At 37.2% G+C, this 27558-nt stretch overlaps 1 protein-coding gene across 1 annotated transcript in view; it reads right to left on the reverse strand.

The window, feature by feature from the left end:
* Positions 1-12804: 12804 nt before the first annotated feature.
* LOC128662445 (uncharacterized) overlaps positions 12805-27558 on the reverse strand; it is a 60882-nt gene continuing 46128 nt past the window's right edge. The window contains exons 10-12 of the mRNA XM_053716234.1: positions 26909-27034; positions 14080-14105; positions 12805-13037 (exon numbers count right to left, since the gene is read on the reverse strand). Coding sequence (XP_053572209.1) covers positions 12970-13037; positions 14080-14105; positions 26909-27034 — 220 coding nt within the window. The 3' untranslated portion in view covers positions 12805-12969. The remainder of the gene's footprint in view (positions 13038-14079; positions 14106-26908; positions 27035-27558) is intronic.

A 27558-nucleotide genomic window follows, 5' to 3' on the forward strand; every position in this document is an offset into this window, starting at 1 on the left:
CGTGGTCGGCTTGCTTGAGGGGGGGGACGTGTAAGGATTCCACTCCTGGTTTTCCTTTTTTCTTCTACAGCTCACCTTACACCTCTATTTAAGTCATGTCTCCGCCCCAAACAAGTGCTTAGTTATTAACTTCATATCAGCTAAGCTCTATGCATCTATTTCTTAACCTGTGCATTATTTCATGAATTGAAGATATTTGCTACTTCAAGTTATTGGATTACAATTACCAGCAGGAACTGTTACTACAAACTGCTACCCAGTGAACGAATTTATTTCATCTAAGTTACTTTTACTTTGAGGATTGGATCTTTTTCATCAGACACCTGCAAGCTGTTCAAACCGGGACTTTCAAGGAATAACCGCAAGTAACATAAAATCTTAAGTTGCTGCCACACAGTTAACTGATATAAATTGCTGCAATTGTTATCATATCGCTACTTCTGTTTCAATATAACTTTTTGTAACAAACCAGTTTCACTGTAACGCTACGGAACAGCTCTGACGTCATCAGCAGGGGAACTCCTGTGTACTTGACACGCCCCTGTCAGCAGCTGCAGATTTCTGTGTTCTCTCTCACTACATATTACTCGGTTACTACTACAATCAGGTTTAACGGTGGTTAGTCCACATAACTCTTGCTACCTATTTAAACAAAGGTCTCAATATTGAAATTCACTGCTTATCAATTCTGAATATTATTTCAGAAATCTTGTACTTCATTTTCAGTTATAGTTTGGAATATTGCTACACATTAATTGTAGCTTATCACTACAAATATATATTCATACTTCAATTCATCATATATTAAAACTCACTCTGAATCATCACAGCCTATGCTGAAATAATAGTCTGTATTTCAAAGTGAAACATTCACACTTTAAGGCAGTTGAGATCCAACATAATAAAACATTTAGAATGTTATGTTAATGAAGAACTTTCTATGCAAATATTTTCTGGTGTCTTTCTGAGACAGGCAGGTAAGGGTACTTTTGTGTGGTGGTCCACATGTGTTTTTAGGACAGGACCACAATTTGAGGGGCACGGGTGTCACCATTGTGGAAAGATTGTTGGAAGATTGTGCAAAACTATTCATAGACCTTCAGAGAAAAGCAAAATATATGTAGATAAAGCAAAATTAAATCATAAAAGCCAATTAAATAGATATGATATTGCAATAATAAAATGTACTCATTAACCTCTTGCACCAATGGACGTAGGTAATACTTTGTAGTCCTACATCCAACACTCTAATGTAAGTTACGGCCCACTGTCAGCTTTGACAGCCGGAGCTGCAACCGTGTGGTAGAAGGCATCTGCCATGGGTTTAGGGCTGGGATCGCAGTGGGTGGGCGGTGATCATGGGTGGTGAGAGGGATGGGACAGGGTCCATATACTAGAGAAAAGAATGTCAGGACGGAGAGTAAGAGGGATGAGGCCCTACACTATGGCACATTATTCTGGAAGAGGTAGGGAGACCCTACGCTACAGAAAAAAGGGATCTGGGAGGGGGCCACTACACTACAGAATAAAATGTGTGTAAATTATTTCAGCAAGAAACCCAAAGTTTGCAAAAAAGTTAATGATTTTTTTTATATATATATATGATCGTATTTGGTGGCCAAATAGTAGCATCAAATATACCAAAACGGGCCCAGATCAATACCTTGATTGTCTACATTAAAAATATATATAGTTTTCATAGGAAAATCAAAAAACAAGGACTATTTTCTGTTAAACAGAGTGATAGCAAAAATACTAAAAAATTCTCGGGTACTTTGGGCAAGTTTTTCTCTGAAATTCCTGGTAGCAAAAAGGTTAATTAGAACATTCCACACTCTTTATATAACCCTCGTAGGGCATGGACGGGTAGACAATCAGGAGCAACCTATGCATGTTGGGAGCCAAATAAGAGCATTTTATTATCGGTTGTCCATTCAGTTCAGTTGATGAAGAATAACTTATCTCATTTTTTTATAATGTTGGTCCCAAGCTTAAAGGGACATTAAACACATAATTAGACATTAATGATTAAGACAGAACTTTATTTTAAACAACTTTCCAATTTACTTCTATTATTTAATTTGCTTCCTTCTCTTATTATCCTTTGCTGAAAGGTTTATCTAGGTAAGCTCAGGAGCAGCAAAGAACCTAGGTTCTTGCTGCTTATTGAAGAAGAATAGAAAGAGGGCGCCACAATAGCGTGATATCGTCTGGAATGCAGGTATAGATAAAGGTAGATATTTATGCTTACCAGATGGTGTGGCACTGTACTGTGACCAGTGCAAGAGAGCAGGCTAGCACTTAACAGTGGCTAGTACACTGTAGGAGTCAGGCTCCAAAGGCACTTGCTCTGGTTGCAACTTGGTGTTTGTCTCCTGATGTCTGGACTTCAGGTGCTGCAAAGGAGTGATCTTATGTGTGTTGTTCAGTGGATATATATGAACCACAACACAGACAACTTCAAATAAAAAAGACTTTTAATATTTTATGACGCGTTTCTCAACCTACAAGGGTTGTTTCATCAGATAAAAAAGTGAATGTTATCCTTGAAGGATAACATTCACTTTTTTATCTGATGAAACAACCCTTGTAGGTTGAGAAACGCGTCATAAAATATTAAAAGTCTTTTTTATTTGAAGTTGTCTGTGTTGTGGTTCATATATATCCACTGAACAACACACATAAGATCACTCCTTTGCAGCACCTGAAGTCCAGACATCAGGAGACAAACACCAAGTTGCAACCAGAGCAAGTGCCTTTGGAGCCTGACTCCTACAGTGTACTAGCCACTGTTAAGTGCTAGCCTGCTCTCTTGCACTGGTCACAGTACAGTGCCACACCATCTGGTAAGCATAAATATCTACCTTTATCTATACCTGCATTCCAGACGATATCACGCTATTGTGGCGCCCTCTTTCTATTCTTCTTCAACAGTTGTTCCAAACTCTCTGGGATCAAGAGGAGCAGCCTGATTCATCATCATCTCCTTCAAGAGGACATCTGTACCCCTTATTTACCACCAATATATGGACATTAAACAGGACTAATACGGTAGACCTGATCTACGATATTCAAAGTACAATAACTAGTTTTAAATTGTTTTTTGTTTTCCTTTATAATATCAGCGCTCTTTTATATCCCTTTATTGGGATATTTTCACCTCTTGCTGCTTATTGGTGACTGCATATATATAGTGATTGTCATTGTCTCACCCATGTGTTTAGTTAGCAACCAGTAGTGCATTGCTGCTCCATCAACAAATGATATCAAGAGAATGAAGCAAATTTGGTAATAGAAGTAAACTGGAAAGTTGTTTAAAATAGAATGCTCTACCTAAATCATGAAATAAATATTTGGGTTTTTATGTCCCTTTAAGATTAAGATTTATTTTAGAAAGGTTATGTTCACCTCTTATTTTTTATATAATTTCAGTTAAAAATTGTTATGAAATGGAATTTAAAATATAAAATAATAGAGCATTTATAATCAATACAATTATTATTACTATCAATAATATTTACAGTAGTATTTGTATTGAGAAAGTAATTACTGATTATTCAGCACTGAACTCGGGGGAATACTGTATCAATCTATCATTAAATAACACATACATTCATCTTCAGACTAATGTAAAAAACAAACAAAAAATCAATTTTAATTGCGTTAATCTGGAAACAATAAATGAACAGCCCTTGTTACAAAATACAAACTAACCAAATGCATACAAGAAAAACAAAATGTTGATTCATTTCTGTGGTTAAAACTGTTACTCTAAAGGCACTGACACTGAACCCACATTTTTTCTTTCATGATTCAGATAGCACACTCCTATTATCAATTTCTCTTCGTTCTCTTGCTATCTTTATTGTAAAAGCAGGAATGTAGATCTTAGCAGCCAGCCCATTTTAGGTTCAGCACCATGGATAGCACTTGCTTATTGGAGGCTTACATTTACCCACCAATATGCAAGCATAACCGAGGTTCTCAACCAAAAATGGGTCGGCTCCTATTCAACCCCTTGAGTGCTAACAACGGCTCTGAGCCGTCACAAATTGTCTTAGTCAGGTGCTAACGACGGCTCAGAGCACTCTCCCAACTTGAGGGAGATCTGGGGGCTCCCACCCGCTCCTACCCCGGCGATCGAGCCTGTATAGTGACAGGCATCGCTGGGGCTTCACGTTTTGCGTGGTGACGTCACGCGCAATGACATGATGATGTCACCATGCAAATGTATTGAAAAATTACAATAAGTATAGGGAAAGGGGGCATGCTGCTTAGAAGCCTGTATCTCAGGCATCTAAGCAGCTACAGGCCCCCAAGACTCACTGTTGGAAAGGTAATCGCCTAACCTTTAACAGTATAAGTCTTGGGGATCTGAAAAAATATATATATTTAAAAAAATAAAAAAAAACTCAAATGAGCTTAGCACCCAGGTGGGAAAGTGCTTAGCACTCAAAGGGTTAAATAAAGATAGCAAGAGGAGTAAATTAGAAAGTTGCTTAAAATTGCATGCTCTATCTGAATCATGAAAGAAAAAAAATGGGTTTAGTATCCCTTTAAAGACGGAAATATCTTTAAAAAGTTCAGATTTACACTATTTGGTTATGATTTAGTGATGCCGTTGTCAGTTGATTCCAGCCATTAAAGGGACATTATACACTAGATTTTTCTTTGCATAAATGTTTTCATAGATGATCCATTTATACAGCCCATCTGGGAGTGTTTTTGTAAAAATATATAATTTTGCTTATTTTTAAATAACATTGCTCTGATTTTCAGACTCCTAACCAAGCCCCAAAGATTTAGGAGAATACTGATGTCTACCTACTTCAGCTTGCTCCTGTTTGTGTAAAGAGTCTTTTCATATGCAGAGGAAGGGGGAGGGGGTAGTGTCTGTTTTTCAGTGGTTGTTCCAGATAACCTTTTTAACAGATCTAAACTGGGAGCTTCTAAGTAAGTTTTTAAACGGTTTTATACTGGATTTTTATATCAGTATCTGTGCATATTATTCTTTATAGTAGTGTCTATTACATGCAGTTAAACGAAAATTTGTGTATACTGTACCATTAAGTATGTATTCTTCACTATTGGTCTTGGCTAGTCCTGACCCCATTACAATTCCATGGTAAATCCCATTTACCAGAGACGGAGTAGTACGACCGACGTTGCTCTAGTGTAACCTATACTTTCAATGGAGATTGCGACCAAAGTTGAAAGTTATAGGTGTAGCTCAAGCACAAACCAAAACAAAGCTAGAATATTTTGCCTGACTTTAGACCTGAAGTGTAAGGGTTAAAAAATTGTTTTTACAAAACATATCTAAAGCATATTCAAATAAACAATTGCACTCATATATACACTTTTTTTCTAAATATGTGTACGTGCGTATACACTATATATATATATATATATATATATGTATATATATGTATGTATATATATATATATATATATATATATATATATATATATATATATATATATATACGTTGATTGGAGTAGCCATGTTAGTCCAGAGATTTAGATATCAAAATAACAAGAGTATTGCATTGAGCAATGATACTTTTTTTATTGGACTAACTATACATTTATAAGTTGACAAGCTTTCGGAAGAGTTCCTTCCTTTATCAAGTCTGAAGCAATACTGACCAATTCAATGGAATTTACAGATTATATCTTAAAACACAGAATAGCTAAGAAGACAGAAAGTGCAGGGAGAGGAGGAGGTGTCGTAAAAATCATGAGGGGGGCTTAGGTAACAGGCAGACAGTGTCCAGTGTAGGAGAACAGACAGGGGAAATATATAGCTTTTCATAGAGCATATACTGACATAAAGTTATATATCAACATTGAATCAATATCTATAAAGATGTGAAATTGTATATACAGGGGGAATACAAAAGTTAAAAAAAGACAAAAAGTGTGGACATAGGCTTACCTGTGTACCTATGTATAAAGAATGTGTAATATACAATGTAATTGACTAAATGAAAGTACATTACAAACATTTTTGATAATGTGTTAAGAATCCAGAGTCCGCATTTAGTCCAGAATTAAACAAGTTGAAGTGCATTATAATTTTCATTTCAAAGGTTTTTCTTTCCATTGTGTTTTTTGAAGTTGCCTCTGAGAATTTTGATTTTGAGGTTTTGGATGGAGTGGTCAGGTTGGGTGAAATGGTGACCAACAGGGGTGCAGCATTTTGTTTCACAGTGGTTTTTGATTGAGTGTCTGTGTAAGTTCATCCGAAGGTGCAGTTTTTGGCTTGTTTCTCCAATATAGCATCCCATTTCACATGCAGTGCAATGTATCATGTATACCACATTTGCAGATATACATGAATATGCCCCTTAATTGTTATAGGATTTATTATTGTGATTTGCTGTGCTGCTTTCACAAACGTGTTGACACAGTTTGCAGAGAGCTTTATAGCAGCACTTGGTTCCATTCTGAGTGTTCTTTTTCTCAAGGGGTAGCTTCTTATGTACCAGTTTCTGCTTTAGGTTAGGTGGTTGTCTGTATGCCAGGATTGGGGGTTTTGGAAAGATTTTTTTGAGTGTGGGATCCTCTAAGAGTAGTGGCTGTAAGTCTTTTTTTTTTTTTTTTTTTTAAACATAGTTTTTATTAAAGTTTTCAAAAACGGCATACATACATAGAAATGATAGAATGTACATAGTAGTCAGGTTCCGTACAGTTTTTGTTTGTTTGATTACATAGACTTGTGCATATGAAAAGTAAAAATAAAACAGTCCATGAATTAGTCCATGTGTCTCCTTCATTTACATATAATAGAACCCAACATCTGCTACAAGTCTTCTTATCTTAATAATGAGAGAAAAAAAAAACACAACTAAGATCCTACAGGTGTAAACACAATTACAATCTTGCTTTTTGTATAACGCCTTAATAAAAAAAAATACAAAAATAAGAGAAAAGAAAAGAGAAAAGAAGGGAGAGGAGAAAAAAGAAGAAAAGAGAAGAGGAGGTAAGAAGGAGAGGAGTTAGGCAGACAACTGACATATTACATGTCACTCTGAGCACCTATAAAAGATTCCCAGTAAAACTTAATGTCGTAGAAGCTAGTAAGGGTCCTCTTTCAAAAGTGTACATACTCCTCTTGGGATATGAGTGTTGTAGTACTCTGAATCCACTCTGTTCTGGAGGGAGGGGCAGTAGACCTCCATCTCCTCACTATCAGAATCCTGGCGCTATTTAGTCCTATTATCAAGAGGTTCCATCTTATTTTACACAGTCCCTGTGGTCTATAATTTAATAACGCTGTCAATGGGTTCAATACAAAGGACGTATCTATAATAGTTTGAAAATCAGTCTCAATTTGTGACCAGAATGGCCGTAGCTTCTCACACTGCCACCATATGTGTGACATAGTGCCTTTCTTCCCGCATCCCCTTCAGCATTGATCATCAGCATTGGGGTATATGTACCTCAAGCGCTCTGGAGTTAAGTACCAACGGGTCAGTATCTTATGATTAAGTTCTAGGGTTTTTGGTGCTGCCGAGGACTTACGAGTATTGAAAAATATATTTTCCCAGTCTTGATTTGTGAGGGGGACCCCCAATTCTGTTTGCCAACGTGTGGTGTAAGAAGGGAGAGTGTTAACTAATGTTTCCTCCAGTAAACGTCTAGCAATAGATAAAGTTCCCGTAGGGGGTACTTCTAATAAACATAACCTCTCAAACCTCGTAGGAGGTCTCAATAGGTCCGTTTTATGTTTAGAATTGTGGATCAAGTGTTTTAGTTGGGCATACTTCAGCCAAGATGAATAACTACCCCCAGCTACTTCTTCTAAGTCTTGCCTTTGCCTTAATGCACCATTAACAGTCAATTTTATAAATGGTATAGTATATCCCAATTATGTTATTATGAAGTTCCAGACCCCCCCAAGAATTCTGCGTTATACGAAATTGGCGATAAGGGAGAAACTCTGGAGGAGATACCCAATTGGGAATCCCTCAATGAGTCCCAATTTTCAAAAATATGTGTATACAGCTCTGAAACCCTGGCCAAGGGTGATCTAATGCCAGGAGAAATCCAGCACAGTGCACTCAGGGACGGAGATCTGGCTGTAAGTCTTTTATGATTTTTCATATCCCCTCCACAGCAGGGTTGTATTTGACTACTAGTGGGATACGTGATATGTTTTCTTCTCCCTGTATTGTAGTAAGTGTTCACGTGGAGTATTGAGGGCAGAGTTCATTTTTTTATTTATAATCCTTGTTTTGTAACCTTTTTCTCTGAATGATTGGGATAGTGTGATGAGCTGTTTGTCACGGTCCTTGGTATCTGAGCAAATTCTGTGGTATCTTGTAGCCTGACTGTAGATTATGGATTTTTTAATGTGATTGGGGTGGGAGCTGGAGCTGTGGAGGTAGCTGCATCTATCTGTTGGTTTCCTGTATACAGATGAGTGCAGTTTGCCATTTGTGATGGATATTGTTGTATCCAGGAAGCTAACACAGTCTCTAGAAAAGTTAATTTTAAGCTTGATTGATGCATGAAATAGATTAAATGATTTATGAAAATGTTCAAGGTTTTTTTCTCCTTCTGTCCATATGATGAAAATATGTAGCGATAGATGATATTTTCGCTACATAGATGATATTTTCATCATATGGACAGAAGGAGAAAAAAACCTTGAACATTTTCATAAATCATTTAATCTATTTCATGCATCAATCAAGCTTAAAATGAACTTTTCTATAGACTGTGTCAGCTTCCTGGATACAACAATATCCATCACAAATGGCAAACTGCACTCATCTGTATACAGGAAACCATCAGATAGATGCAGCTACCTCCACAGCTCCAGCTCCCACCCCAATCACATTAAAAAATCTATAATCTACAGTCAGGCTACAAGATACCACAGAATTTGCTCAGATACCAAGGACCGTGACAAACAGCTCATCACACTGTCCCAATCCTTCAGAGAAAAAGGTTACAAAACAAAGATTATAAATAAAAAAAGTAACTCTGCCCTCAATACTCCACGTGAACACTTACTACAATACAGGGAGAAGAAAAACATATCACGTATCCCTCTACCCACTTGACCACTACAAAAGCTATCCTGTACACCGACTATGTTTACAGCGCTGCGGAATCTGTTGGCCCTCTACAAATACCTGATAATAATAATAATAATAACGTATCCCATTAGTAGTCAAATACAACCCTGCTGTGGAAGGGATACGAAAAATCATAAAAGACTTACAGCCACTACTCTTAGAGGATCCCACACTCAAAAAAATCTTTCCAAAACCCCCAATCCTGGCATACAGACAACCACCTAATGCAGAAACTGGTACATAGGAAGCTACCCCTTGAGAAAAAGAACACTCAGAATGGAACCAAGTGCTGCTATAAAGCTCTCTGCAAACTGTGTCAACACGTTTGTGAAAGCAGCACAGCAAATCACAATAATAAATCCTATAACATTAAAGGGGCATATTCATGTATATCTGCAAATGTGGTATACATGATACATTGCACTGCATGTAAAGTAGGATGCTGTATTGGAGAAACAAGCCAAAAACTGTACCTTCGGATGAACTTACACAAACACTCAATCAAAAACCACTGTGAAACAAAACACTGCACCCCTGTTGGTCACCATTTCACCCAACCTGACCACTCCATCCAAAACCTCAAAATCAAAATTCTCAGAGGCAACTTCAAAAACACCATGGAAAGAAAAACCTTTGAAATGAAAATGATAATGCACTTCAACTTGTTTAATTCTGGACTAAATGCGGACTCTGGATTCTTAACACATTATCAATTTTTTTTGTAATGCACTTTCATTTAGTCAATTACATTGTATATTCCACATTCTTTATACATAGGTACACAGGTAAGCCTATGTCCACACTTTTTGTCTTTTTTTAACTTTTGTATTCCCCCTGTATATACAATTTCACATCTTTATAGATATTGATTCAATGTTGATATATAACTTTATGTCAGTATATGCTCTATGAAAAGCTATATATTTCCCCTGTCTGTTCTCCTACACTGGACACTGTCTGCCTGTTACTTAAGCCCCCCTCATGATTTTTACGACACCTCCTCCTCTCCCTGCACTGTCTTCTTAGCTATTCTGTGTTTTAAGATACAATCTGTAAATTCCATTGAATTGGTCAGTATTGCTTCAGACTTGATAAAGGAAGGAACTCTTCTGAAAGCTTGTCAACTTATAAATGTATAGTTAGTCCAATAAAAAAAGTATCATTGCTCAATGCAATACTCTTGTTATTTTGATATCTATATATATATATATATATATATATATATATATATATATATATATATATATATATATATATATATATATTCATATAAATATATATAGGTATAGATATATATTTTAAATATAAAAACATTTTCTTCTTCTTTAGCCCAGTTGGTTTAGTATAGTGTTAGGTTCGTTTGTGAGCCATAACTAAAACAATTTTTTTCAGCGCACCCCATAGGATTCTACAGGGAGAAGAAGTTACTGCAGTTGCGATAGTCCTGAAGTTAGCACACCTGAGTTTATTGCTCATGTGCTTCATTTTTACATTTTTTTGTTATAGTGTCAGTTTATTACTTATAGTTTCATCTTCTGTATTTATTATGATCATTATTATAATACATATTACATGTTTCCATTCAATATTCTCACGCCCAGATATTTTGGCATTAAAGTTTTAAAAAATATACATACAGTACATGAAGTCTTAAAATAGTCCCCTTTCAATTCTACAGTGATATCTAAAATGACATTTGGTGATGTCAGTGCAGGCATAGCAACCTCCACTCAAGCACGGTGCTTTCTGTATTGTACCTGATTGCCCAATGCACATGCAGTATACATGTAAATCAAACTGTGCTCTAAAACCACCAAAACAAAAACACCTTTTAAAGGGACAGTCTAGTCAAAATTAAACTTTCATGATTCAGATAGGGCATGCAATTTTAAACAACTTTCCAATTTACTTCTATTATCTAATTTGCTCAATTCTTTAGATATCCTTTGTTGAAGAAATAGCAATGTACATGTGTGAGCCAATCACACAAGGCCTTTATGTGCAGCAACCAATCAGCAGCTACTGAGCATATCTAGATATGCTTTTCAGCAAGTGATATCAAGAGATTGAAGCAAATTAGATAATAGAAGTAAATTAGAAAGTTGTTTAAAATGACATGCTCTTTCTAAATCATGAACGAAAAAAATTGGGTTTCATGTCCCTTTAAGCATATTGCAGATTATTACTTCATATTTCTTGGACAGAACAGGTTACAGCCCCCTCCATGTGTAATAAAATTAATGAACAAATAACTCCTAGAGTATTTGATTTAGAAGATATTATGCCATGGAACTGCTCAAAATCTGCAACTACTTCAAAATCCTGCTGGCCTAGCTGCTCCAGTACATCAAATAGTTAAATCTGCAGATGCAGACATGTAATATACACACCTAGGGGCCCATTTATCAAGCTCCAGATGGAGCTTGATGACCGCTGCTCCATAACCTGTCCGCCTACTCTGAGCAGGTGGACAGACATCGCCGCAATTCAGCATGATCAAGTACGATCGGGTTGATTGACACCCCCCTGCTGGCCGTGAATCTGCAGGGGGTGGAGTTGCACGAGCAGCTCACAAGAGCCGCTGGTGCAATGCTGAATTCGGAGACCGTATTACTCTCCGCATTCAGCAAGGTCTGGCGGACCTGATCTGCACTGTCTGATCAGGTCCGCCAGACCTTTGATAATTATCCCCCTAGTCATATGCACACCCAGTGGTGAGGGAGCTTGAATAATGTGACCAGAAATAGTTAATAGATCTTTTAAATGGAACCACTGTGACAGATGTGATTTAAGGGACTACTGCTTTCACCGACAATCATTGTTTTAGCACCATTGTTTAGTTCTCAACAACTATAAGGCATTCCTTTTGTACTTATCATTTGTTCTAACAAAACAAGGGGAGAGATAAATGGGGCAAAAAGGAATTCATAATAGGCATAAATAGTAGAACATAATGAACATGACCTGTGCCGCACTGTAGTTGATTAGCTTTGTGACAACTGTTGTCAATATCTCCAAATAAAATGTATTCAGGCAAGCAGCAGATCAGTCATTATATTCAAAGCAGCTGCAGAAACACCATTTCAAATGGGCTGACCTTTCTCTCCCACTGGGAGGTTGATTTTTGCTGCTGTCTCTTGGTTTCATAGCTTTGCTATAGCTAATACTGCTGTATTGAAATTTTCATTATAGGTGGCAGTCAACTATTTCAAATGACAAAATAAAGGTAAAGGAGCTAGTTGTAAACAAATACAGTCCAGCAGGTAAAAGGATATTTGGGAACATATTAAAGGGGAGACAATGTTACAGTATAATGTCCTTTGCAGTCTAGAGAAAAAAAAAATAGATATGTTCTGGAAAAACATTGCAGCACTTAGTCATACAACTATTGTAGAAAGTCCTGCTGGGTTAGAAGACATTTGCAATGGGTATAATATAACTTCCAACCATTTATAAATAAAACCAGAGTCCTCAAGTAATGAGGTGAAGCTTCTACGTTCCTTCTTTAGAGTTAGCAAGGGCAGAGCTATGGTGGTCCAGTTGCAGAAGAAATGCAGGACTAGGTATGCAGTTCATAACTGTTCTCCAGGATATCAGATAATTGCCTTGCCCATGCCTTGCCCATGCCTTGCCCATGCCCAGATTCTGACAATGCTCAGGTTTTGGCGATTCACCAGGTAAAATGTTGTCTTCAAAATAATAGGAAAAGCCAATGTTAATTATCAAATAATTTATTTGTTTCAAGATTATAATAAAGTGAGGTGGTACAAGTTGTAGTCAGGTTTTAGATTGTAGAAAATTCTATCCATTTGTTGTTTTGTTATTTTTTGTTTTGTTTAATTCTATACAGTTAGTCTTCCAGATTTTACATTGGATGAAGTTAGTATTGTCCCAGCGTTCTCAACATCATTCTTTCAACACCAGTCATTTGGTAGCCATTCTTGTTAGCTAAAAAAAACAAAACACAAAAGAGTTCACAAGTTGATTGTGAGCACACATGAAATACATTTATAGCAGTGAAAAAATATGGTGACCTCCTGCAAAGTGGTCATATCCTTAGTAGATTACTTCTTTCACCAGAAAGTAATTAACCCACACCTGCCATGTACAGTGACACACGGTATCCTTCTCTAGTGTAATGACTAGAATATCAATTGTGTCCATTTTATGCCCTGTTGTACACAAGACGAAGATCTTGGCTATAGTGAGATCTCATCGTCCATCAATGACAGGTGACTGTCAGTAAAGTCGTGGTAACTATGGTGTAACAGCTACATCTATGATTAAGGTCAATGGGAATTTGCAAGCAACATTGCTACAATCACATTATGTCTTTAGCAACCACAATATCTCAACTGACATTTTGTCAGCCACAATATTATCATCCTGGCAAAAATAATGTAGTAAACTATAAAATAGCGGTTATCCATTACTCTCGGAGAGGCTGAAATTCAGTAACCTGACCCTCATAAATCCTGCGCATTCTGCTATCAAAATGTCAGTTTTGAAAGGTTTTCAAACATTTATTTTATATACAAATTAAAATTACTTTGATGCCCCCTTAAGTTATTGTAATCAGAATATACTGCGCTTTTGTATATTTGCATTAATAGACAGATAGACAGACGGATAGATAGATAGATAGATAGATTAGACATGCATTTAAACATACTTAGAATTAAACTAATTTAAAAAAATACAATCTATTATAAAGCATTTGAAAATAATTATAACATATCTATTATCTGTGTGAAGTAACCACCCAAGTGGAAGCTTGCTCACTCCTAGTGTATATAAATGAATGGAAAACTATATTTATTGTTAATAATTATATAGCTAATCTCACAGTTACTCATAGAAGTTGACTAAGCTGATTATGAATGCTTTCTTCTCACTAAATATACCAATGCTAAGTATTACCAAGTGAGCTAGTGTTTTAATGTTAAAATGTAAAATGTAATTATTACAGAAACAATATAAAATATATTACCGTAAGCAATGGAGCTGAATCCCCACCTGTCAGAGAGAAATAACCTGATTAGTTAAAGGTTCCATAGCATTTAATCACCCAACACGACATCAATGTACAGACTCTTTTAGTGGGAATAAAATTCAGCCAATAGAGGGGGGCTTATTGACAACCTATTGTTTGATAATTATTTGCATATTATCATATGCAGTTGAGTGGTTTTTGATGATGACACCTTTACAATCAGCCATTTTAATTGTTTACAAGCGTCCATTTTTCATTATCGGTTTTGCAACAAATGGTGCTTTACTTAACATCTGCCAGTCCTGTTTGGCTGATCGAAATTCAAAATCTTGATAATTACCAAGATATTTTCATATGTTTACCAAGATATTTTACTTATCAATTTCCACAGCTAAAAGGGCTTGATAAACTCCAAGACAAAATGTTCCCACTTACTACTGGATGCCCCAAAAAATGTTGGATATAATATTGGGTTTGTATATGTTTGTATATGTGTCAGGAAGCAACATCATCAAACAGTTACAGACCTGCTCAATCTTTAAAATTAACAAAATAAATAGCCACTTTTACACTAATCCATAACCTAACAAAATTGTCACCTAATAGCATCACTGTGCACTCAACATACAGGCCCTTCAAACCTGTGATGTAATCTCTAAACCCATCAATGCTCCATTTTGTTTTTTGATTATGAAATTGGGAGATTTATGAAGAAGCAGATATGTTATCTTTGGGAGGTAACAGTTAAGAGCTTGAGGGGTATTAACAGAAGAAGCAATGTTTGATTGTCATCACTGGGAAAAAAAACTGACTGACAATTCCATCTGAAGTTCAGAAATCATTATTTGCTAAAAACAATGTCAATATTCTGATGAAGCCTGGAATTAAATAGAATTAAATAGACACAAGTCAAAATGAAAAAAAAAGCATGTAGTTTTAAAAAATGTATTAACGATTAATTTATGCCCGGTATTTTCATATGCACGTTTTTGTGGCACCAGCTACTACTGATCAAGTGCAAGACTTCACAGAGTATATGTATACAAGTCTCGAATTGGCTGATTGCTATCCCATGATGCAGTTGGAAGATAAATTGAAAGCAATCTTTGAAATTTCTCATAAAATAAATCTACTGATAATATGAAAATGCAATTACATTGTTTTGTTTTTTATTGTGCATTTGTGGATTATGCAATTCTGCTGTATATACTGCTCCTTTATGGCTGCAGTTAAAGGGACAGTCTACACCTTTGTCATCTTAAATTCTTAATTTATATTAAGTAACAGTAACAGTAAAAAAAGTTATTTTAAAATGATTATTGTTACAGGTTAGTTTGAAATGGCTGCAAAACTCCGCCCATTGATGAAATCACAATCTGGGCTGCATTAAAGGGACAGTCTAGTATAAATTAAACTTTCATTATTCAGATAGGACTTTTAATTTTAATCAACTTTCCAATTTACTTTTATCATCAAATTTGCTTTTTTCTCTTGGTATTCTTAGTTTAAACTAAACCTAGGTAGGCTCATATGCTAATTTCTAAGCCTTTGAGGGCTGCCTCTTATCACATGCTTTTTAAATCTCTTTTCAATAGAAGCGACAGAAAGTACACGTGGGCCATATAGATAACACTGTGTTCAGGCACAGGGGGTTATTTAAGATTTAGCACAACACAATGCTAAATTTAAGACAATAGATAATAAACAGTCACAGTCATGTGATCAGGGGGCTGGAAGAAGGTTCCTAGATACAAGGTAATCACAGAGGTAAAACGTGTATTAATATAACTGTGTTGGTTATGCAAAACTGGGGAATGGGTAATAAAGGGATTACCTATCTTTTAAAACAATAACAATTCTAAGGTAGACTGTCACATTAACCCCTTAGTGACCAGACCACTTTTCAATTTGTTGACCATCTGGGACCAAGGCTATTTTTGCATTTCTGCGATGTTTGTATTTAACTGTAATTTTCCTCTTACTCATTTACTGTACCCACACATATTATATACTGTTTTTCTCGCCATTAAATGGACTTTCTAAAGATACCATTTTTTTCATCATATCTTATAATTTACTATAAAAAAAAATATAAAATATGAGGAAAAAATGAAAAAAAATGCACTTTTTCTAACTTTGAGCCCCAAAATCTCTTACACATCTACAACCACCATAAAATACCAATGCTAAACAGTTTCTAAATTTTGTCCTGAGTTTATAAATACCCAATGTTTACATGTTCTTTGCTTTTTTTGCAAGTTATAGGGCAATAAGTACAAGTAGCACTTTGCTATTTCAAAACCATGTTTTTTCAAAATTGGCGATAGTTACATTGTAACACCAATATCTGTCATGAATCCCTGAATAACCCTTCAAATGTATATATTTTTTAAAAGAAGACAACCTAAGGTATTAAACTTGGGGTATTTTGACTTTTTTCATGCAACCATTTTACCACCAATCTATGCCAAAGTTTGGGGGGGGAAAAAAAATAATTTGATTTTTTGACAAAATAGCAATTTAAGAATACATTTACTGATAATATTAAGGGTTACTGCCAAATAACACCCTCATATGTCTTCAGCAGCATCTCCTGGGTACAGTGATACCACCCATGTATAGGTGTGTCGGGTTCTCGGGGGGCTAAAAGCTCTTATTTTTAGGGAGCGCATTCCAGTTTTTCAACTTGGAATTTTCACATCGGTCATCATGCACCCATGTCCTATTTGGGACATTTCTGAAGCTGGTCAATGGAATTTACCCCCATCAAACCATATATTTTTGAAAAGTAGACACCCTAGGGTATTTCAAATGCTTGTATTTTAACACTTTCCATGCACTAATTCAACCACCAGTCTTTGTCAAACTTTTGGGTAGTCATTATTTTGTGTTATTTTTCACACACATTGTACTTTAGGCATGGATTCTCAGTTCCTGTTATGTGTTACTGCCAAAAAAAACCTCAATATGTGTTCAACAACATCTCCTGAGTACAGTGATACCACCCATGTATAGGTGTGTCGGGTTCTCTGGGGGCTAAAAGGCCTTAATTTTAGGAAGCGCATTCCAGTTTTTCAACTTGGAATTTTCACATCGGTCATCATGCACCCATGTCCTATTTGGGACATTTCTGAAGCTGGCCAATGGAATTTACCCCCATCAAACCATATATTTTTGAAAAGTAGACACCCTAGGGTATTTCAAATGCTGGTATTTTAACACTTTCCATGCACTAATTCAACCACCAGTCTTTGTCAAACTTTTGGGTAGTCATTTTTTTTGTGTTATTTTTCACACACATTGTATTTTAGGCATGGATTCTCAGTTCCTGTTATGTGTTACTGCCAAAAAGCACCTCAATATGTGTTCAACAACATCTCCTGAGTACAGCGATACCACCTATGTATAGGTGTGTTGGGTTCTCTGGGGGCTAGAAGGCCTTATTTTTAGGAAGTGCATTCCAGTTTTTCAACTTGGAATTTTCACATCGGTCATCATGCACCCATGTCCTATTTGGGACATTTCTGAAGCTGGTCAATGGAATTTACCCCCATCAAACCATATATTTTTGAAAAGTAGACACCCTAGGGTATTTCAAATGCTTGTATTTTAACACTTTCCATGCACTAATTCAACCACCAGTCTTTGTCAAACTTTTGGGTAGTCATTATTTTGTGTTATTTTTCACACACATTGTACTTTAGGCATGGATTCTCAGTTCCTGTTATGTGTTACTACCAAAAAAAACCTCAATATGTGTTCAACAACATCTCCTGAGTACAGTGATACCACCCATGTATAGGTGTGTCGGGTTCTCTGGGGGCTAAAAGGCCTTAATTTTAGGAAGCGCATTCCAGTTTTTCAACTTGGAATTTTCACATCGGTCATCATGCACCCATGTCCTATTTGGGACATTTCTGAAGCTGGTCAATGGAATTTACCCCCATCAAACCATATATTTTTGAAAAGTAGACACCCTAGGGTATTTCAAATGCTTGTATTTTAACACTTTCCATGCACTAATTCAACCACCAGTCTTTGTCAAACTTTTGGGTAGTCATTATTTTGTGTTATTTTTCACACACATTGTACTTTAGGCATGGATTCTCAGTTCCTGTTATGTGTTACTGCCAAAAAAAACCTCAATATGTGTTCAACAACATCTCCTGAGTACAGTGATACCACCCATGTATAGGTGTGTCGGGTTCTCTGGGGGCTAAAAGGCCTTAATTTTAGGAAGCGCATTCCAGTTTTTCAACTTGGAATTTTCACATCGGTCATCATGCACCCATGTCCTATTTGGGACATTTCTGAAGCTGGTCAATGGAATTTACCCCCATCAAACCATATATTTTTGAAAAGTAGACACCCTAGGGTATTTCAAATGCTTGTATTTTAACACTTTCCATGCACTAATTCAACCACCAGTCTTTGTCAAACTTTTGGGTAGTCATTATTTTGTGTTATTTTTCACACACATTGTACTTTAGGCATGGATTCTCAGTTCCTGTTATGTGTTACTGCCAAAAAAAACCTCAATATGTGTTCAACAACATCTCCTGAGTACAGTGATACCACCCATGTATAGGTGTGTCGGGTTCTCTGGGGGCTAAAAGGCCTTAATTTTAGGAAGCGCATTCCAGTTTTTCAACTTGGAATTTTCACATCGGTCATCATGCACCCATGTCCTATTTGGGACATTTCTGAAGCTGGTCAATGGAATTTACCCCCATCAAACCATATATTTTTGAAAAGTAGACACCCTAGGGTATTTCAAATGCTTGTATTTTAACACTTTCCATGCACTAATTCAACCACCAGTCTTTGTCAAACTTTTGGGTAGTCATTATTTTGTGTTATTTTTCACACACATTGTATTTTAGGCATGGATTCTCAGTTCCTGTTATGTGTTACTACCAAAAAAAACCTCAATATGTGTTCAACAACATCTCCTGAGTACAGTGATACCACCCATGTATAGGTGTGTCGGGTTCTCTGGGGGCTAAAAGGCCTTAATTTTAGGAAGCGCATTCCAGTTTTTCAACTTGGAATTTTCACATCGGTCATCATGCACCCATGTCCTATTTGGGACATTTCTGAAGCTGGTCAATGGAATTTACCCCCATCAAACCATATATTTTTGAAAAGTAGACACCCTAGGGTATTTCAAATGCTTGTATTTTAACACTTTCCATGCACTAATTCAACCACCAGTCTTTGTCAAACTTTTGGGTAGTCATTATTTTGTGTTATTTTTCACACACATTGTACTTTAGGCATGGATTCTCAGTTCCTGTTATGTGTTACTGCCAAAAAAAACCTCAATATGTGTTCAACAACATCTCCTGAGTACAGTGATACCACCCATGTATAGGTGTGTCGGGTTCTCTGGGGGCTAAAAGGCCTTAATTTTAGGAAGCGCATTCAAGTTTTTCAACTTGGAATTTTCACATCGGTCATCATGCACCCATGTCCTATTTGGGACATTTCTGAAGCTGGTCAATGGAATTTACCCCCATCAAACCATATATTTTTGAAAAGTAGACACCCTAGGGTATTTCAAATGCTTGTATTTTAACACTTTCCATGCACTAATTCAACCACCAGTCTTTGTCAAACTTTTGGGTAGTCATTTTTTTGTGTTATTTTTCACACACATTGTACTTTAGGCATGGATTCTCAGTTCCTGTTATGTGTTACTGCCAAAAAACACCTCAATATGTGTTCAACAACATCTCCTGAGTACAGTGATACCACCCATGTATAGGTGTGTTGGGTTCTCTGGGGGCTAGAAGGCCTTATTTTTAGGAAGCGCATTCCAGTTTTTCAACTTGGAATTTTCACATCGGTCATCATGCACCCATGTCCTATTTGGGACATTTCTGAAGCCGGTCAATGAAATTTACCCCCATAAAACCATATATTTTTGAGAAGTAGACCCCCTAGGGTATTTGAAATGCTGGTATTTTCACACTTTCCATGAACTTATTTAACCACCAGTCTTTGTCAAACTTTTGGGTAGTCATTTTTTTGTGTTATTTTTCACACACATTGTACTTTAGGCATGGATTCTCAGTTCCTGTTATGTGTTTACTGCCAAAAAACACCTCAATATGTGTTCAACAACATCTCCTGAGTACAGTGATACCACCCATGTATAGGTGTGTTGGGTTCTCTGGGGGCTAGAAGGCCTTATTTTTAGGAAGCGCATTCCAGTTTTTCAACTTGGAATTTTCACATCGGTCATCATGCACCCATGTCCTATTTGGGACATTTCTGAAGCCGGTCAATGAAATTTACCCCCATAAAACCATATATTTTTGAGAAGTAGACACCCTAGGGTATTTGAAATGCTGGTATTTTCACACTTTCCATGAACTTATTTAACCACCAGTCTTTGTCAAACTTTTGGGTAGTCATTTTTTTGTGTTATTTTTCACACACATTGTACTTTAGGCATGGATTCTCAGTTCCTGTTATGTGTTTACTGCCAAAAAACACCTCAATATGTGTTCAACAACATCTCCTGAGTACAGTGATACCACCCATGTATAGGTGTGTTGGGTTCTCTGGGGGCTAGAAGGCCTTATTTTTAGGAAGCGCATTCCATTTTTTACACTTCCCATTTTCACATCCCATGCACCCATGTTCTATTTAAGACATTTCTGAAGCCGGCCAATGTAATTTACCCCCATAAAACCATATATTTTTGAAAAGTAGACATCCTAGGGTATTTCAAATGCAGGTGTTTTAACACTTTCCATACACTAATTCAACCACTAGTCTTTGTCAAACTATTGGGCATTCATTTCTTTGTGTTATTTTTCACATACATTGTACTTTAGACATGGATTCACAGCTCCTGTTATGTGTTACTACCAAAGAAGACACCAATATGTGGTCACCAACATCTCCTGAGTTCAGTGATACCACCTATGCATAGGTTTGGTGGCTTGTTTGGGCGGTGCAATGCCAAATGTCTGACATGTGTTTGTGATTTTTTTTCACATTTAACATATTTTCTTTGCCTATCATCTTTTTTTGGGGGTCTTTTAACATACCCCAATTTATTTGTTTTCCATAAATGTGATTATATTTAAAAAGTTGACCCCCCAAGGTATTATACATGGAGTGGTTTGATGACTTTGATGCAACCGTTTTAGCCCAAAAAATTGGAGAAAGTATATGGTGGTAATTTTTCAATTTTCATTGTTACAGACACATTGCTTTTTTACTATGATTTAGGAGAGACTGTTGTAAGTTATTGCAAAAGAATACTTTAGGTTGTTTTCTGCAAGGCACCCTGAGTACACCTATGCCCCCCATGCATAGGTTTGCCAGGATTTTGGGAAGGTTATGTTACATGATTTTAGTTATTAAAAATGAGAGTATTTCTTCTGATAGGCCTATCTTTAGTTTGGGGCCTATCACATACCCCACTTTTATTTATTGCATTCAAAGTGTATATTTTTTAAATGTTGACACCCCAAGGTATTGTATATGGTGTGCTTTGATGCCTTTGAAGCAACCGTTTTAGCCCAAAAAATTGGAGAAAGTATATGGTGGTAATTTTTCAATTTTCATTTTTACAGACACATTGCTTTTTGACTATGATTTAGGAGAGATTGTTGTAAGTTATTGCAAAAGAATACTTCAGGTTGTTTTCTGCAAGGCACCCTGAGTACACCTATGCCCCCCATGCATAGGTTTGCCAGGATTTTGGGAAGGTTATGTTACAATTTTATGACTTGTGATTTTAGTTATTAAAAATGAGAGTATTTCTTCTGATAGGCCTATCTTTAGTTTGGGGCCTATCACATACCCCACTTTTATTTATTACATTCAAAGTGTATATTTTTTAAATGTTGACACCCCAAGGTATTGTATATGGTGTGCTTTGATGCCTTTGAAGCAACCGTTTTAGCCCAAAAAATTGGAGAAAGTATATGGTGGTAATTTTTCAATTTTCATTGTTACAGACACATTGCTTTTTTACTATGATTTAGGAGAGACTGTTGTAAGTTATTGCAAAAGAATACTTCAGGTTGTTTTCTGCAAGGCACCCTGAGTACACCTATGCCCCCCATGCATAGGTTTGCCAGGATTTTGGGAAGGTTATGTTACATGATTTTAGTTATTAAAAATGAGAGTATTTCTTCTGATAGGCCTATCTTTAGTTTGGGGCCTATCACATACCCCACTTTTATTTATTGCATTCAAAGTGTATATTTTTTAAATGTTGACACCCCAAGGTATTGTATATGGTGTGCTTTGATGCCTTTGAAGCAACCGTTTTAGCCCAAAAAATTGGAGAAAGTATATGGTGGTAATTTTTCAATTTTCATTGTTACAGACACATTGCTTTTTTACTATGATTTAGGAGAGATTGTTGTAAGTTATTGCAAAAGAATACTTCAGGTTGTTTTCTGCAAGGCACCCTGAGTACACCTATGCCCCCCATGCATAGGTTTGCCAGGATTTTGGGAAGGTTATGTTACAATTTTATGACTTGTGATTTTAGTTATTAAAAATGAGAGTATTTCTTCTGATAGGCCTATCTTTAGTTTGGGGCCTATCGCATACCCCACTTTTATTTATTGCATTCAAAGTGTATATTTTTTAAATGTTGACACCCCAAGGTATTGTATATGGTGTGCTTTGATGCCTTTGAAGCAACCGTTTTAGCCCAAAAAATTGGAGAAAGTGTATGGTGGTAATTTTTCAATTTTCATTTTTACAGACACATTGCTTTTTGACTATAATTTAGGAGAGACTGTTGTAAGTTATTACAAAAACATACTTCAGGTTGTTTTCTGCAAGGCACCCTGAGAACACCTATGTCCCCCATGCATAGGTTTGACAGGGGTTTTGGTTAAAAAAAAAAACAGGCCCAATTTTAGAAAAAAATAGAGTAGTGAAATGTAAAAATCTGGCACAGTAAAAGTAAAAAAAACAAAAAAACATCTAACTATAAACATAACCAAAAAAATATATATATATGTAACAGCAAATGTATTTATTTTTTTTAAAAATTGACCATTGTATGGTACCGCTTGAAGCAGTCCCCAATGCAGAGTGCAGGCTGTCCAGGGCAATCAGGACAGTAATATATGGTGTCCCTTCTCTTCCCCCTCTTGGTACAGACTCTGCATTTTTTTTGTGGTTTCTGCTTTGTGGCATTAGGGGGGATTTTAAAAATAAAATGGGTAGCCCCAACTCTGCTCTCTCCCATCACCGCCCGGGGAGCAGGTGCATCATGGTACAAAATCCCCGTAATAATCTGGAGCTGAAACTGTAAAAAAGTCTTTTTAACTCTGGGGTTTGCTTTTTTGAACAACAAAAAAGCGTTGTGGGTTGCAATCTGCATTAGGTAAATTGCAACCTTTTTGTACCAGGCCCTTGTCTTCCGCATAATTAGATAGGGCTGCAGCAGCTGATCAGCCAGATCAACCCCACCCATATGCCGGTTATAAGACTTGATGCACACTGGCTTCCTTATGATCTCAGCTCTGCCACGTACAGAAACCGCCACCGTCCTCTCTGTGTGGATGGTGGTAAGAAGGTATACATCCTTCTTGTCTCTGTACTTCAGTGCCAACAGCTCCTCTTGGCGCAGAGCTGAGGTCTCCCCCCTTCGTAGCCGGGTGCGTACAAGCTGTCCTGGGAAACCTGCGCGGTTCTTTTTAATTGTACCGCAAGCTACTGTATCAAAGCAATACAGTAGCTTGAACAAAAGGACACTTGTATAAAAATTGTCTAAGTACAAGTGATACCCTTTGTTCATTAGGGGTAATATCAGGTCCCAGACAATCTTGCCAGTGGTTCCCATATGTTCTGGGCAACCTGGAGGGTCAAGGTGGCTATCCTTTCCCTCATACACCCGGAAGGCCTGAGTATACCCAGTCTCGCTGTCACAGAGCTTATACACCTTTACCCCATATCTGGAGCGTTTGGAAGGAATATACTGCTTGAATCCCAGCCTTCCCTTATACTTCATTAGGGATTCATCAACGCATATATTCCTTCCAGGTGTATAAGCCTCTGCAAACCTGGCAGAAAAGTGGGTTATCAGGGGGCGGATTTTATACAGCCTGTCAAATTGGGGATGCTCCCTAGGGGGGCACAGGCTGTTGTCGCTGAAGTGCATGAAATGCAGAATCATTTCATACCTCTTCCTCGACATAGTCTGGGAGAAAATGGGGGTAGAGCAGATGGGGCTAGTACTCCAGTAGGAGCGAATGGAGGGTTTCTTTATGATGCCCATCAGCATAGTCAATGCCCAGAATTTTTTGAATTCTGGCACATTGATGGGGGCCCATTGCTGCTTTGCCAAATATGTTCCAGGCTTTGCAGCACGGAACTGATGGGCATATAAATTAGTTTGGGCGACAATGTTCCCCAATATATCATCGCCCAGAAACACTTCCAGAAACTGCTGGGGGCTAAAACCTGCCACATCTATATTTATGCCAGCATTTGCTGTGAAGGGTGGGATATCTGGCCTCTGGAGATGAGGCGTTACCCACTCTTCAGCAGCAATGGCAGCAACACGCCTCCTTCTGGCAGGGGGGCTAGCAGGGGGGCTGGCAGGGGGGCTGGCAGGGGGGCTAGCAGCCACAGATACATCACTATCAGTTGAGACTGCATCTAGTGATGTATCTGAGCACATGGCAGGGTCAAAATTGGGGTCTGAGTCAGAAATAGAGGCATCTGACTCTGACGCAAGGATGGCATACGCCTCCTCAGCACTATATCTTTTCTGTGACATTTTTGTATCACAGAAAACAATTACTAAAAAAAATTAAATTAACTAAATTAATTAACTAAATTAACTAGCAAAAAAGTACAGCTATGCTACTGCCAGTGATTTATAGCGATCACTGGCAAGCTAGAGGTTAATGGCTCTGAAAATTAAATTAAATTAACTAAATTAATTAACTAAATTAACTAGCAAAAAAGTGCACCTTTGCTACTGCCAGTGATATATAGCGATCACTGGCAAGCTAGGGGTTAATGGCTCTGAAAATTAAATTAAATTAACTAAATGTTTCTGAAAAGAGCCTTTGGGTTTTTAAAAAATTACAACAACAAAATTAACCCCTAAAAAAATGCACAGACAGCAAAATGCAGCAAAAAAAAAGTGCACCTTTGCTACTGCCAGTGATATATAGCGATCACTGGCAAGCTAGGGGTTAATGGCTCTGAAAATTAAATTAAATTAACTAAATGTTTCTGAAAAGAGCCTTTGGGTTTTTAAAAAATTACAACAACAAAATTAACCCCTAAAAAAATGCACAGACAGCAAAATGCAGCAAAAAAAAAAGTGCACCTTTGCTACTGCCAGTGATATATAGCGATCACTGGCAAGCTAGGGGTTAATGGCTCTGAAAATTAAATTAAATTAACTAAATGTTTCTGAAAAGAGCCTTTGGGTTTTTAAAAAATTACAACAACAAAATTAACCCCTAAAAAAATGCACAGACAGCAAAATGCAGCAAAAAAAAAAGTGCACCTTTGCTACTGCCAGTGATATATAGCGATCACTGGCAAGCTAGGGGTTAATGGCTCTGAAAATTAAATTAAATTAACTAAATGTTTCTGAAAAGAGCCTTTGGGTTTTTTAAAAATTACAACAACAAAATTAACCCCTAAAAAAACGCACAGACAGCAAAATGCAGCAAAAAAAAAGTGCACCTATGTTACTGCCAGTGATATATAGTGATCACTGGCAAGCTAGGGGTTAATGGCTCTGAAAAGAGCCTTTGGTTCTATATTTTTTAACAAATAAAAGAAATAAATCTCTCTCTCTGCTAAATACAGGTCTCTCTCTCTCTCCAACAAAATGGCAAGTGAGGAGAGGGAGGGAGATCCACACTGATCATAGTCAATATTTACAAATATTGACATGATCAGACAAATGGGGTATTTTATTATTATTTTTTTTTTTAGGGTGGGAGGCTCAGATTGGGTGACCCTAGCTTGCCCCTATGATGATGCAGGCTAGGGACACCCCCAGAGGCCCCATGATGCACTGGGCATCGCCATCTTGGATGCCTAGTGAAGGGGGAGGGGGGGGGGGGGCTATTTAGGGCTTTTTTTTTTATTATTCGTTTTTTTTTTTTTTATATTTTTATTTTAATTTATAACTAACTAAGTGCCTCGACCCACCGAGGCACTTAGCAAACAAGCAGAGCATCGGAAGCGTGTCCGATCGCTTCCGATGCTCTAAAACACTGCCGGGCTCCACGTGGAGCGAAACCGGAAGTGATCACTCGTGGGGGAGTGATCAATCCGGTCCCGGCACTCGGGAACAGTATTGCAGGATGCCTAGACCTCAAGGCAAGCCTGCAATACTGTTAGAGCAGCTGGAAGCGATTTCGATCGCTTCCAGTGCTCTGTTAAACCGACGACGTATGCCATACGTCCTCGGTCGTTAAGTGCTTTTTTTTTGAGGACGTATGGCATACGTCGTCGGTCGTTAAGGGGTTAAAGGCTTCACTAGTTACAAAGGACTCAGTAATTGGATTCAACAGACTGTCAATGCCATTCAGCAGAGTGCATAGATGCAGCCTTCAAAGTTATGTCATCAGTGGGCGGAGCTTGGCAGCCATTTCAAAGTGACCAGAACACAATATTAATTTTAAAATAACTTTTTTGCTGTTACTGGTGCATGATATAGAAAGGGAGCAGGAGGATAGTTGCATTCTAATCTAAAGTAAGAGTTTAAGATGACTAAGGTGTAGACTGTCCCTTATCAGATTAATTAAACAAATGATCTCTGCATATGTTGTTTGGAGAGTAGAATAAAGTCATAATATATCATTACCAGTCCCAGCATCCATTTGGGTTACTGAAGTTAGACTTGGCTTGAGGATACAGGATGATAAAGTTATTCAGATCAGCAACCTGGTTGTAACCAGCATATCTGGCAAATTTGTCACCAACCTTCTCCCTGTAAAATAATACAACTGTGTCATACAAAGTGTGAGCAAGAAAGTAATATGACAAGACAAAAGGAGGGGACAAGATGAAATACATAGAATATCTGGAAATAGAAAATCAAGTCCCATCAGAGCATATTGTTAATCAGAGGATAATGTTCTATTGATCAAAACGTGGAGGCAAAAACTACTAGAATTTAAGGAAGTAGATGTAATTTTATAAGCAATAGCTAAAAATGGGTTAAAGGGACAGTAAAGTCAAAATTACACTTAAATGGATTGGATATAGAATAACATTTTAAATAACTTTCCAATTTACTTTTATCATCAATTTTGCTAAGCTCTTTTGGTATACTTTGTTAAGCAGTAACCCTAGGTGAGCACAGGAGCGTGCACGTGTCCTTAGTCATCTGGCAACAGTGTTTGCAACAATGTTTATAGCAGTGCTACAAACACTGCTGCCATCGAATGCTACAGATACTCTGGCGGCAGAGTTTGCAACTACGGATAACTGCTGCCAGATGGCTAAGGACAC

Source organism: Bombina bombina, chromosome 6, assembly GCF_027579735.1.
Source record: "Bombina bombina isolate aBomBom1 chromosome 6, aBomBom1.pri, whole genome shotgun sequence".
NCBI classification, from domain to species: Eukaryota; Metazoa; Chordata; class Amphibia; order Anura; family Bombinatoridae; genus Bombina; species Bombina bombina.